The 14,414-nt window shown below is 39.0% G+C and overlaps 1 protein-coding gene across 1 annotated transcript; it reads left to right on the forward strand.

Moving 5' to 3' along the window:
- Positions 1-13,730, forward strand: si:dkey-93h22.8 (uncharacterized protein LOC449943 homolog). The gene is made up of 12 exons (XM_017477882.3): positions 1-162; positions 3,476-3,601; positions 3,820-3,969; positions 4,112-4,183; positions 4,568-6,044; positions 6,721-6,771; positions 9,275-9,881; positions 10,266-10,457; positions 10,553-10,619; positions 12,243-12,364; positions 12,777-12,928; positions 13,242-13,730. The coding sequence occupies exons 1-12, from the start codon at positions 76-78 to the stop codon at positions 13,340-13,342; spliced, it is 3,204 nt and encodes a 1,067-aa protein (XP_017333371.1). The 5' UTR covers positions 1-75; the 3' UTR covers positions 13,343-13,730.
- The last annotated feature ends 684 nt before the right edge of the window (positions 13,731-14,414 follow it).

The raw sequence follows: 14,414 nt of genomic DNA on the forward strand, positions 1-14,414 counted from the left end.
GGGTAGAAGGTGGAATTCTCTGAATGCAGGTGGAGCAAAAAATTTCTCGCTACATGCGGGTGGGCAAATTTCAAGATGGCGGCGCCGCATTGCTACAGACGGAGGAATTTAAACACCGGTTTCACCGAATTCGTAACACCAGAAGCTTTCCCAGACGCTCAGGTGTGATTTAATATAAGTTCTAACAATATGTTTGGGCAAGAGACCGTCGTTGTGACCGTTAATGCACGTTAAAGTCGTGTCTCGGTATAAACGTGGACGTGGGCCACGTGGACGTGAACTTACCGTAAAACTCACTAGTGTCGTGTTTAAATTGAGATTGTTTTATTTTATCACCGGAGATGAAAGTATTTATGTATTAAGGAGTTGTTTCGATAGGAGTGAAAGGGATAGGGACACAGAGCTATGTATTGAATTAACTAAATGTAATCTATATGGTAAGGTGTCGTCACACATCAAACCGGAAAGGAGTAGCCGTGTGCTTCTTACTGAAAGTAGCAGTGCTACAGGTGAAACGAGTTCACACAGTTTACAGCCCCTGCTTGTTTTACATCCTAATTTACAACAAATATATCACCAAAATGACTCACATGAGTCCTACAGCACATGAGAAGTGATCTGGGAGCATATAGATATACACTGTGTTTTACTATAATATTTATCCACTTCCATCTTCCACATAAATGACATCCATTTCACGAATAAAATAAATACGCTGAGTCACCTTTTTGAAGACATTGTATATTTGAGAATTTCTTGTTCACCAAGTATTTTAAACACCCTCAGTAGCGAATTCAAATAAAATGTGACATTAATTTACTGGAAAATTCCTGCTTACACTTGTAGCACTTCTAATTTTTGTTATTCCTTTCTGTGCTTTTTAATTTTTATTTATTTATTTATACAAATGTCTATCAGTTAGTTATTGTGTAAGGAATAAAACACTAGGAGGCATGCTGTTCTAGAAAAATAATCAACTAGAGGATGGTGTGGGGTTGCTCAGAGTGACAGCAAAATGAACGAGACTTTTTGTTCATTTCAGCAGAATATAATTAAAATGTTAGATGTTAAATTTGCCAACACCAGTAGTACTTACACAAACGATCACATTTGGAATAAAAAATAAACAATGGGTTAATGCAGCCAAGGCTGAATTATGAGAAACAGAAATGATTAATTAATTGCATAGCTGAGTCTTCGGTCTATGCAGTGTGTTAGTTCACCTCACCTCCCGATCCGAGTCACATTTGTGACGTCTGTTCTCAGGAAACAGAAATGATTAGTTCACGTCTCGAGTCTTCAGGTTCGAGTCATTCGTTCATCCCGTGACTGCCCCATAGGCTGAATGCAGTGGGGCTGTGACGTGATGAACAAACGACTCGAACCTGAAGACTCGAGACGTGAACTAATAATTTCTGTTTCCTGTACAGAACCTATGGGGATGTTGCAGCGGTCAACACAAAATGAACGAATCACTCTCTGAGACAACTCGTTGTTCCCGAGTCATATTACAGATTGTTCAAAATGAATGCCATATCACTAGCCATGAGTTCCACTGTCGATTTTTTTTATGATGTGACTCCACCAAACTTTTTTACATTTTTTATTTTTTATAAAGATCTCTGACCATGATCATTCAAGATTTGTTACCGACCACATTTTTTTTTTTTTCCAAAGTTGACAGTTCAACACTCTCTTCCAGGTTTTATTAATGTGTTGTCAAACAGCTCTTAACTGAATTTCAGTGATTTCAGCAGTCTCCTTAGTTATTTTCTTTGCTTGATGCAGGACAATAATTTGCTGCTTCTGGAACACAGTAACATCTTTTCCACAGCCATTGGATACGCTTTTTGACATGGTTGTTTAAGACATGGGAAGCTACACACTGCATCAGTTAGGGTTAAAAGCATTGTTGCCAGCTGAAACATATTAATCAATAATGATCCAATTGTAGGCTCTTTAGTATTTGCTTATCTAAATCCAAAAGAACGACCTCTTTTTTTTCTTTTTCTTTTTTTGGCTAGGCAGTGTATAAACCCACAATTTTCCTTGCAGCTGGAAAGACTGTCAGAGCTGCTTTAACAGGAAATTAATCAACATCATCTAACCAATCAGAATCGAGAATTCAACAGCACTGCGGTATACACTGTTAATAAATATTACACCAGCAGAGGAAGTGTTTGATATGTAATGTATATTTTGAGATTCTTGTGATTAGCTTGTACTCAAGCTGTCACAAAATCTTTAACATCCTGTAGTCACTGTGTTAATCACAGACAGTAGTGTTAGCAGTTATTCATTCAGCCACACAACCTGCTTTTCCTGTGCTCACGTGTACCTAGGCAACTCGGATTTAGGATTTTTTTGGTTGTTGCATTTTAAGAGACACAAGGTTCCTTGCATAGGTCTGGAGAAGTGTGGAATTTAATTTTCCAGATCTGGAGGAGTATAAAAATACAGATAACGTTTAAGAAAAAGTGTAGAGATCCGTTGTGAAAGTAACACTAATGTACAAAAGTCTGCAGAGTGTCTCTAGAAATTCCCTTATTTGACACAGTCTTCCTAATGCATAAAACATTTAATGTTTTCCAAACATTTTGTAAAATTAGGAAAATACTGATTGTAGAACGTGTGGAAAATGATCATTTTTTTAAATCTGGAAATGTGCCAAAAAAGTCTGGTATTTTCTCTGACAGGAAATGATTGTGTGTCTGTGTTTCAGAAGCGGTATTTTAATTTTTTTTTTTTTCTTGTGGAGGTCGGGTAAATGTTTTGTCAGCATGTCTTTTATTATAGCTATATCTTTCCAACTCAGTTCATTGTGCTACCAGGGGCTTCGGCAAAGATGAGCAGATTTAAATTACATGAGATTAGAAACCATATTGAGTCACAGCATTTTCGCAAAATGTAGTGTTCTTAAGTACACAATAAAACCTGTCATAACCTCAGTCATGTAGTTGTGATTAGAATTTTTATAACAGTCCAAACTGAAAGGAAGAGTCAAAGTCAGACAGACAAAAGGTCAAACGATTGGGCAAATTTTAGAACTAGAAAAAAAGTGGAGTGTAACAAAGTATTGGGCGCAAAACAGGAAGTAGGTGGGTAGGAGAGATGTAATGTCTGGGATGGATTGGGAGTTGTAGCTCCTGGATGGGTGGTGAAGCTGGATGTGACGCAACCAGTCCTGAGCAATACATGATGTGTATCGTGATGAGAAACCGCCAGCAAAACAGTAGTGTTGCACTAAAAATTAACCTGGTTTAATGATTTACTGTCTTCTGATAAATAAATAAACAGTGAAAAGAAGTTAAAAAAATGTAAATTTGTCACATATTACACATGGAAATTGTTACCCACAATACATAAAGTATATTGTGATATAATTTACCACAGCATTAATATTGTATTGTCCAGCTCTAATTCACAACAGCTGTCAGGATTTTGCTTTGTGCTAATCTTACCCATTTTTGTAAAGGTTGGATCTCCAAAAAGCCATACTCTTGAATTTGATGATGGTGCTTTGGGATGTACTTCAAGCACCTTTCATAGCAGCCTGGAACCTTCCATTTTATCAATCTTTGAGGATTCATCTGCTGAAGAGGTAAGGAAAGAGATCCTTTATGCTTACAGTTTAGCAAAAACTAGCCATTATTTTGGGGGTTTTATTGTAAAACCTGTTTTTACACTAGTGAAAGGCAACCATTTCTATATGAAAGCTGTAATTCTGCTTTCAGTCATGTTCAAATTGAGATTTTGTTTTCAATTGTTGGCAAATGTTAAATGTTTGACTGACACACTTTAAAAAAAAAAAAAATTTAGGCAAAGATCCAGATAGATGAGGAAAGTGAAGCATCGCTGCTATCTGCTTTCTCTGAGATGCTGGACAGCGTAATCGAAGACACCCTGTCCCCTTTTGACACACTTCCTGACTCAAAACTTTTTATGGGTCAAAGGTGTCAGGACTCCAGAGTAAGATTTATAACTATTCCATTGTATTTGAGCCTTTTTTGTTAATGCTTTGAATTTATTACGTAAACATGTTGTGTGTAGGCATGCCTTTTGAGAATTGAGTGTTCCAGCATTATAGATCTTTTCTATATCTCCATCACAGGTGAGGTTGCATGGTCTGGACAGAGAAGCAGCTCCTCGGGTCACTAGATCCTTCACACCCTCGAATTCAAAAGTAAGAATGTGCATCTTATTCATTTTGTTCATCTCGTGTATGGTTAATTGTCACTATCCATTTTAAGGTTAAGATCTCATAGAAGCAACCACAGAAAGAGACAAAATCTAATTGACGCAATTTCTCACTAATTGCAAGTGTACATCCAAGACATGCTCGGTGTCCAAAGATTGTTTCCTTAATTTTCCATTAAAGCCATGAGACCATTTAAGTTTGTCTAAATCTAACCAAATCTTCATAGATTCGCTTTAAGTCTTTATGACATTACTCAGAATCTGTATACAATTAAAACACTTTTATAGTGACATATGTAGCCTCTTATCTCCAAATTGTTCCTTTAACCTGCACATTGTGTTAAGTTGTACCCCTTTTGCTTTTGAACAGGCAGAGGGCCTGCATTCAGACAGGCAGTTGAGACCAAGGATCCATCGCAGGACCCAAACTGCCACCGTACAGAGAAGTGATGGTGAGGAGGAGGACCTCAGTGAGACCAGGAGACGCCCTGTGAGAACCTTCCGCATTGAGTCTGACCCAGAAATGTATGAGGACGAGCAACAGGACGGATTCGTAACTGTATCATTGGTGGACCTGGTCAAACACATGCATCCATACAGCCTCAGAGTAGCCATGGATAAAAAAGAAAGTCTCAGGGATGTTGAGGAGCTTCAGGAGGAGGATGTATTTGTGGATGTTGTGGGTGATGACGACACACAGGAGACATCTTTGGGCATGCCTGTGGCCAGCACACTGAGCAATACCTCTGATCTGGGTTCAGAGCAGATAGTTCCCCATGCACAAAGTCCTACAGTACACAGTGCTGTTCATAACTCCAAGGTGTGTCAGAAGGACATGCTGAAGATGTGCTCGCCCAACTCTGGGGAACAAAAGGAGGAGGATACCGCTCAGAGAATCCTTGCTAATTCGGGTAGTTCTGGGAGAATGAAGAAGAAGGTGAGATTTGCCCCTGATTTAGCATCTATTCATATGTACCAGGTTGAAGATGAAGCACACGAATGTGATGTCCTAGATGCCTCAACTTCAGCAGACCACACAGGTGACCTCCAAATGGCAGATTGGGATTCCCAAACCTCAGCTTTAAGTGGGAACTTGAACGAAGTAGCAAAGGAGCCACCATCTCAAAATGGCAATGCAAAACTCAAAACGCTCAGCCTTCAGGAATACCGTCTTCTCCGACAGAAGAAGCTCCCAAAGGAAGAGAGAAAAACAGACTACAGAACCAAGTGGCCTTCAGTACCCGAGACCCCTAAAGAGCTCTCTCCCATTCCTTGTATACCAGGTTACAACTCATCTCAGGTTAACGTTCAAAATCCATCTTCTAACGCAGAGACCTCAACTCTAGGAGCAGTGGCCAAGTCTAGAAGAAACCTTCACCTGCCCGTGAAATCCCTCTCAAAACAAAACGCATTAATCAGAAAGCCTGTGCAAGCTGTCGACCCACCAAACCCTGTCACTGTGTCCCTTCAGCCACATGCAAAGATCTTATCACCTCTATCTGAGGAGCAAAAGGTTATGCAACAGGAAATTGGCAAGTCCCAGGCAATCCAGACAAATCTGAACCATCCTGCAGCAGTGCAGGACTCAGACATTCGGAAACAGCCCAGTTCTGTTGCTCAAGTACAGCCGTCGATGGTTTCACCTGAGGATTCCCAAAGTGCTAAAGTTAAGCAAACAAAGTGTTCCCTAACAATGTCTGGCATTGTTAAAACCAACATTGCTGCTCCATCCTCACCTGTGTCAGTTATACCAGTGCATGGGTCTCAGGAAAGTCTACCTCTAGTGCAGATACCAGTGAGCAACCAGTCTGCAGAGGAGAAACGACAAGAATCTACTGGGGAAATAGGTAATTTTAGCAGATTAGTGGTCCAGTAGGATATTCAAATAAGGGGTGGACAAATAGCTTGCCCAGACATTCACTCAGAAACTTTTTGTTTCATATCAAACTGTTAGTGTAAGAATGTACAATTTGGAGCAGATATATACAGTATAAATCTGCTAGATTGTAAATCATGCATTGTAGTTTGTGAGAAATTTATATCGAGGACCAAGTCAGTTTTTAGAAATGTCCTAGTGAAACTGGCCATAATTCCACTATGTTGCCATCTTTTTTTTGTCCTCACAACACCATAAGCACAAATACAAAGTCACTTCATGATTGGTCACGGAGTTAAAAAGATGTATTATCTCGGCTGACCTCTCACATGTCTCAAATTCAAGCAGACAGCAACCCATTTCTTTGACATGCTATAAAATTAACTAAGATTGGATCTCATATGACATCAATGATTTCTGATGTTTCTAAAACATCTTTGGGAGCTCACAATTCAGGCTAACATTGCACATTGTATGCTTACTCTAATCATGTTCCTTGGCATTAAGGCTTGACCAGTATGAAAGTGTCATCAATACAAATACCTGTTTTGATAAGCTAAGAATTTCAATAAATTAGTCCAAACTCAAATAAACAGTAGAAGCAGGCATATTGTGTAAATAGATTCTTATATTTTCTCCTTAATTAGGAATAGAGGCTACTGATGTAACCAGTCTTCTGGAGCAATTTGAGACACAGGGTAAGTTCTACAAGTGTCCACAAGCCTTATTGAAATGAATTATGTTGATACTGTTTGCCTTTTGTGCGTGGCACATTAGCGGTATGTACTTTACCTTTATGTCTTTAATATTTACTGCAGGATGTAAGTATCTACACCAGCACTCGATTTCTGTCTAACGCTATAAAACCAGTCATTAAATCCTAATTCAGCTGCTAAGAAAGTTGTGTTCGATTTCCTCCCTGCAATAATCTTGCTTGTAATGACTCTTTAATGACTTAATAGCTTAGGGAAAGCAGAGCTCATAACTGTGGCAAATTGCCTCGTGTTTTCAGGCAACAAAGATAAGAGGTTGTCATGGCAGTGATTATACAGTTCAGGAAAACGAATCCCATCGAGAGGTGAAAGGGTCAAAAGAGAACATTGTTGTGAGTCATACATCTGCCTCGCTGAAAATTTAAGTGAAAAAGAATTTAATCCAATATGTATTTTGTAGAGTAAAGGAGGTATTTGCTTTTATTCTGTTTTACAAGCTGATACAGTGCCCTCCACTAATATTGGCAACCTTGGTAAATATGAGCTAAGAAAGCTGTGAAAATGTGTCTTTATTGTTTAACCTTTTGATCTTTAGTAAAAAAAAAAATATCACAAAAATACTTTGCTATCATGGATATCAAATAATTGCAAACAAAACACAGGTTTATATATATATATATATATATATATATATATATATATATATATATATATATATATATATATATATAAAAACTTAGTTAAATATAGGTGTGCAATAATTATTTGCATCCCTATGAATTCACATGAGAAAAAATAAAAGTATATTCACATAGATATTTAAAAAATATATATGCATTTTGTACACCTGGGTGACTAGGAACAGGAAATTGTTCAACCATGACTTCCTGTGTCACAGGGGTTTGAATATGAAGTAAAACAGGCCAAATTCCCTTAGTCATTCATAACAATGGGTAAGACCAAGGAATATAGCTGTGATGTGTGGCAAAAGGTTTTTGAGCTTCACAAAATGGGAAGTGGCTATAAGAAAATAGACCAAGCATTGAAAATGCCCATTTCCACCATCAGGGCAATAATTAAGAAGTTCCTGTCAACTGGAAATGCTATGAACCAACCTGTAACAGGAGGTGTGTCTTTATTGTCTCAACACACTGTAAAGAGGATGGTTCAAGTGGCCAAAAAATCTCCAAAGATCACAGCTGGAGAATGTCAGAAGTTATTTGCGTCTTAGGTTCAGAAAGTCTCCAAGACTACAATCCGAAGTCATCTACATCACCACAAGTTATTTGGAAGCTTTTTTAAAAAAAAAAAGAAAAAAAAAAGCCTCTACTCTCATCCAGAAACAAACTCGAGTGTCTTCAGTTTGCGAGACACTACTGGAACTTCAAATGGGATCGGGTTCTATGGTCAGATGAAACCAAAATAGAGCTTTTTGGCAATAAACACCAGAGGTGGTTTTGGTGCACACAGAGAGGTAGCCATATGGAAAAGTACCTCATGCCCACAGTTAAATATGCTGGTGGCTCTTTAATGTTTTGGGGCTGTTTTTCTGCCAGAGGACCTGGACATTTTGTTAGGGTACGTGGCATCATGGACTCTATCAAATATCAACAGATATTAAATTAAAACCTGACTGCCTCTGCCAGAAAGCTTAAAATTGGCCATGGATGGATCTTCCAGCAGGACAATGATCCAAAACACATCAAAATCAACACAAAAATGGTTTACTGACCACAAAATCAAGGTCCTGCCATGGCTATCCCAGACCCCTGACCTGAAACCCATAGAAAACCTGTGGGGTGAACTAGCATGGACCTCAAATTTTGAAGGGTCTGGAGAGATTCTGTATGGAAGAATGGTCTCAGATCCCTAGCCATGTATTCTCCAACCTCATCAGGCATTATAGGAGAAGACTCGGAGCTGTTATCTTGGCAAAGGGTACCTCACAAAGTAATGACTAAAAGGGTGCCGCCAATTGTTGCGCACACATATTTAACAATTTTTTTTTGATAACCTGTATTGTTTATAATTGTTTGATATCCATGAGAGCAGAGTATTTTTGTGAATTTTTTTGGACAAAACATCAAAAGGTTAAACAATAAAGACAATTGTTTCACATGTTTGTTCACATTTACCAATGGTGCCAATATTAGTGGAGGGCACTTTTATAATTGTCATTTTTAAATAATGGCAATAAAAGTCACTTTTTATCCCAAAGTCTGACCTGTAGAGGTATGAAGGGACAAAAAGTTGTAGTTACTACTGACGGCAAAGGTCCTAAGAACTGTTTGAATCCCGGATCACTCCAGTAAAGACGTTATTAGTAGTTGTTTCTCCACACCATCTGAAGGGGAGCTAGCTAAGAGTCTAATGAACAAAATGTAGGAGTGACACAGGATTTGGTTTTGCACTTTGTTTGTGACTGAGACATGTGAACAAAATCTTCCATAGAACAAAATCTCTAACTAAATTCTGTGTATATCTCCAGGATTTACTCCTCCTGCAACTCCTCCCCATCAGATCTGGAAGCCCTTAACACCAACTCTGAAAGCAAAGCAACACGAAGCCACTAAACCATCTCCCAGCAAAACCATACAAATCATTGAGCCTAAGCCACTGCCCCCCAGTAAGATTCAGTCAAAGCCCCAACCTACATCCTCCATCCCTGCCCCGAGTCTGTTTCTAGCATTTATAGACCATGACTACTGCGCCACTCAGGACTTCAAACTCGGCAAGAAGAGAGCACTTTCTGCTGTTTATATGCACAACAGATCTAAAGAATCAAGGAATCATTTGAGCCATATGCCCATGGATAACAGGACTTGCTGTGAGGGTGAGCGTCTTTCTGGCTCTGTTCTGCTGTCCCCAGACAGCTCCCCCTGCAGATTGGAGGCCAGAAGAATGGGTGAATATATGGAACCAGAAGCAGTTAGGCGTTCGCGCTATTCATGTTCCCTGAGTCCTCCAGCCAGAGGAAGGGTAAGGAGGAGGCATTCCCGTGGGAGGTATCATCATTCTGACTCCAGTTCAATGTCCTCTTCCCGTTCTCCTTCCTGCTCTTCATCGGCTTCATCATGTTCACCACCCAGAAAGAGGTAAATACATGATGTACGCAAGACCTTAAAAAGTCTTAATTTAAGGCATTAAATTTAAAATTGTGTTAAATGCAATTACACATGGTCTTAAATTTTCACAAGTTCTTATAGTCATAAATGAATGCTCTATTTGAATCTGTCTTTACCCACACACAATAGTACAGCAGAAAATAAATTTAAAAAGTCCAAAAAAGTGCACCATTTCTTTTCATTTTAAATGTTACAAATTTCATATTGGGTGTGATTATTTGAATTTTTCTGTTGCAGCCAGCAGTTTCAGCTAATAGAGACATCCACTTGCAGTAGCAAGTGGTCACATGACCTTTAATAGCCACACATTTGTCTAACACATCTGTAACTGTTTTTTAATTTTTTCCCTCCCAGGTACAGATCACGGCACTCGGCGAGCAGCTCAAGCTCCTCGTCCCGCTCCAGTTCACAGTCACTCTCCCCCGCTCCGATCCGAGGACAGCGACGCTGCTACCGTCGATCACAATCCAGATCCTTCAGTCGCTCGCGATCGCGCTCCCACTCTCCGCAACCAGACTGGAGGCAGAAGTGGAGCAGATGGAAGAGGTCAGCGTAAGCTTGTTGTGATTTGTCCTGCATTTCTAATCTGCATTGTCGACAATATTTCTCCTTAACACCATTTTATTCTGGTGACCTTGCAGGCAGAGGGAATACTATCATCCGAGTCAAGGGGAAGATGCTTTCATGGCGGCCAAGCAGAAAGCTATTGTAAGTACTAACTGATAAAAGCTTTTAAAGCTGCTCAAACAGAATATACATTCACTGGAAAAAATAAGTACATCCCATGTGAACTGTTGGCTTTTTTGACATATTTGGACAAGCAAACATTTGATCCTCTTTGAAACAGTGCCTATTAATAAAGGTGATACACTGACACATGACACACAAAATTGACATTTTGTATTAATTTTCACAATTTAAATTAACAGAAAAACACAGATCAGTCACAACTACATTTAACACACCTTCAAATCCACAAAATTAGAATCCGGTGTTCAAGATTGGGTGTGCTTAGGGAGTGCAGGTGGAACCGGTCTTATTTATACCCCTCTCATATCTAGTGTCTGGTGTTCCCTTTGCTGTTGAGGTGTGTGGTGTCATCATGCCAAGATCTAAAGAGTTCTGTAAGGCCTTCAGAAAAAGGTTGTGGATGCGTATGAGTCTAGCAAGGGATTTAAAAAGATATCCAAATTATTTGAAATACATCATTCCACTGTAAGGAAAATAATCTACAAATGGAACAGTTTTCAAATTTGTCCAGGACTGGCTATCCCAGTAAATTCAGCCAAAGAGCAGACTGTTTGATGTGAAAAGAATTCTCCAAGAAACCCAAAATTTAATCACAGTAAGACTTGCAACTGTTGGTGTCAAAGCATATGCTTCTACAATCAGAAAGAGATTGCACAAATTTGACCTGCATGAGAGGCGTGCCAGGAAAAAGCCTTTGCAAGACTACAGTTTGCCAATGAGCATATAGACCAAGACCAGGCCTTTTGGAATAATGTACTCTGGACAGACGAATCAAAGATAGAGTTGTTTGGCCACAGTAACAGCAGACATGTATGGCGAAGTCCAAAGACAGCTTTTCAGGAGAAGCACCTCATACCAACTGTGAAGCACGATGGTGGAAATGTTATGGTTTGGGGTTGCTTCGCTCCCTCAGGGACTGGACAGCTTGCATTCGTTGATTCAACTATGAATTCTGCATCATATCAACGAGTGCTTGAAAATAATGTGAGGCCATCTGTTCAAAAGTTGAAGTTAAACTGAAAATGGACCTTTTAAACAGGATAATGGTCCTAAGCACATTAGCAACTCCACCAAGAAATGGCTCAAAAAGAAGAAATGGAGGGTTATGGAATGGCCTAGACAATGTCCGGATTTGAATCCCATTGAAATGTTGCGCGGGGATTTGAACCGGCAGTACATGCAAGAAAACCCTCAAACATCTTGCAGCTGAAAGAATATTACATGAAAGAGTGGTCAAAAATTCCAGCAAACCTGGTGGACAAGTATGCAAAATGCCTACAAGAAGTTATTTCTGCTAAACGGGGCAATACTAGCTTCTGAGTCCATGGGTGAACTTACTTTTTCCACAGAAGAATATCATATCTATTGATATTTCTGTTAAATAGATGATTGAAAAAGCTCATTTCTTTGGGGTTTTGTTGAAGTATATCAGCTTTATTAATAGGCACAGTTTCAAGACGATCAAGTGTTTGCTTGTCTGAATATGTCAAAAAAGCCCAACAATTTTCATGGGGTGTACATACAAGGACTGTATGTGTGACACTTTCTCTTTCTTTCCCTGCAATAATTCCGTGACCACAGGAAGAACGCAGGGTGGTGTATGTGGGAAGAATACGTGGCACGATGACCGAGGATGAGCTCAGGGAGCGCTTTGCACTGTTTGGGAAGATTGAGGATTGCACCGTCCACTTCAGGAGTCGTGGGTAAGATGTTCACTTGAACATCAACCTCTTTGAGGTCTGGAAACAGTACATTTGCCGTACAATGCCATAATATCATATAATTTACATTGGAACACATCTGCGACCTTCTGTTCAGTCCACACCACTTATGTTCCCTAAACACTACCGACAGCCTGCTTCAATTTTATCAAGTGCATTAATTCCTGTATGTACAACAGTTCCAGTGGAACATAGAGGGTGGGGAAAGTTATAATTACACAGCAGTAATGTCGCATGAGAGGGTGGGGCAGTGAACAAGATGTTAGACATATGAATATGGAGTATTCTGGATTCTACATATACCTTTTCTCTTCTCATGATGGAGTTTCACATATAAGTAAATCTTATAACATATCTGATGTCTCTTTTTTCTTCCCATAATTTCCATTTATAGCGACAACTATGGATTTGTTACATATTACAACACAGACGATGCATTTGCTGCCATTGAGAAGGGGACAAAGTTGAGGCAGCCGGATGAGCTCCCATTCGATATTTGCTTCGGTGGGAGACGACAGTTCTGCCAGTCAAACTACATGGATTTAGGTTTGTGTGCTGTTTTCTCTCCACTGCCTCCTACAAAAATCTGTCAAGTTATCCCAGTGTTAGCTTGAGTGAAAGAAAAATGCAAAAGTATGTTGTGCTATTTCAAAATGTGTATTATGCCTTTAACAAGCTTAGCTACAGTGCTGTGAAAAAGTATTTGCCACATCCTGATTTCTTGTTTTTGTCTATATCTCATGATAAATAGTTTTATATCAAACAAAGTATAACATAAAACAAAAGCAACCTGAGTAAACACAAAGTACAGTTTTTAAAATGATAATGTTATTTATTGAAGCAAAAATCTGTTCTTCAGATTCTAACCGTGACATGGACCCAGCCTCAGGAAGGAACAAGGATGACACACTTGACTTTGACACTCTGCTGAAGCAAGCCCAGCGAGGGCTAAAGACGTAGCGCAGTCCTCCAGGACGATGTAGGGATGGACTGAAGGGTTGAAAAATAAATATGGAGCATGTTCGACACAAACCAAGCAATTACCTCAGAACTCCCAAAGAGCTTGCACTTATACTTACACTAAATATAACTTAATATGTAGCATCCATATTTGACATTGAAGTAAAAAAAAAACCTTCTGTTGAAGTGCATATAATAGAGAAAAAAGTTTGAAGTATATAAAAACAGAAAAGCATTAAAGGATATTTAAAAAAAAAAAAAAAAAGCATAATAATTTAAGTGTTTTTGATAATGGCCGTATCATTACGAAGTCATTTTTTTCTAAGTTGGAATGAAAAAAGGTGGCTGTTTTTATGTTGAATAAAAAATAAAGAATGCTTGAACATCATTCTTTTGTATTGTTTGGAAGTGTATTGTTTGTTGGGATATGTTTAGAAAATGTACAGAATCCTTTCCACATTTGGTTAGAGTTAATTTCTCTCAGAATGGTTCATGGTTTGTGGTCTATCACACCCATGCATGGTTATCAAGTAGCCAGTAGTATTATGTGGTGGTTAATCAATAGTTAATCAATGAATCTGAAACATGAAGAAAGTTACCCACCTTGAGCATGTTCTGGTTAAGCTCGTTGTCATGTGATGCTGGTGCTGAGACAATACTGCTGTTGTGGCTTCTCTCACCTTCTCATGACCTGACTCAGTCATACTGATACTTATTCTATTTGGAGCTTCTGTACTTGACTAACTTTTTTATGCCCAAGTCTCACACGCATTTCAGTGGATAATTGCACTTTGATACTGCAGACTTGTTCCATAAGAACTGCTGTTGTAATTTGTAAGACTCTGATGCTCACAATGAACATCTTTTTAATTCAATACGGCTTAATGTTGTAGTATACAATTGTGGATGAGTAATAATTGATAATCTCATTATCGTTTATCACTCGTAAGAGGATGAGTTCGCTTTTGAGTAACGGTTTCTTCTCCATGGCATGTCAGAGAGTTATTACTTGCCACTGCCACTTTCATTGTTCAGCAGGGATCTAAATCACATCCAGATTTTTGTAAATCTG

The sequence above is a fragment of the Ictalurus punctatus genome, chromosome 10 (assembly GCF_001660625.3).
Source record: "Ictalurus punctatus breed USDA103 chromosome 10, Coco_2.0, whole genome shotgun sequence".
Classification (NCBI taxonomy): Eukaryota; Metazoa; Chordata; class Actinopteri; order Siluriformes; family Ictaluridae; genus Ictalurus; species Ictalurus punctatus.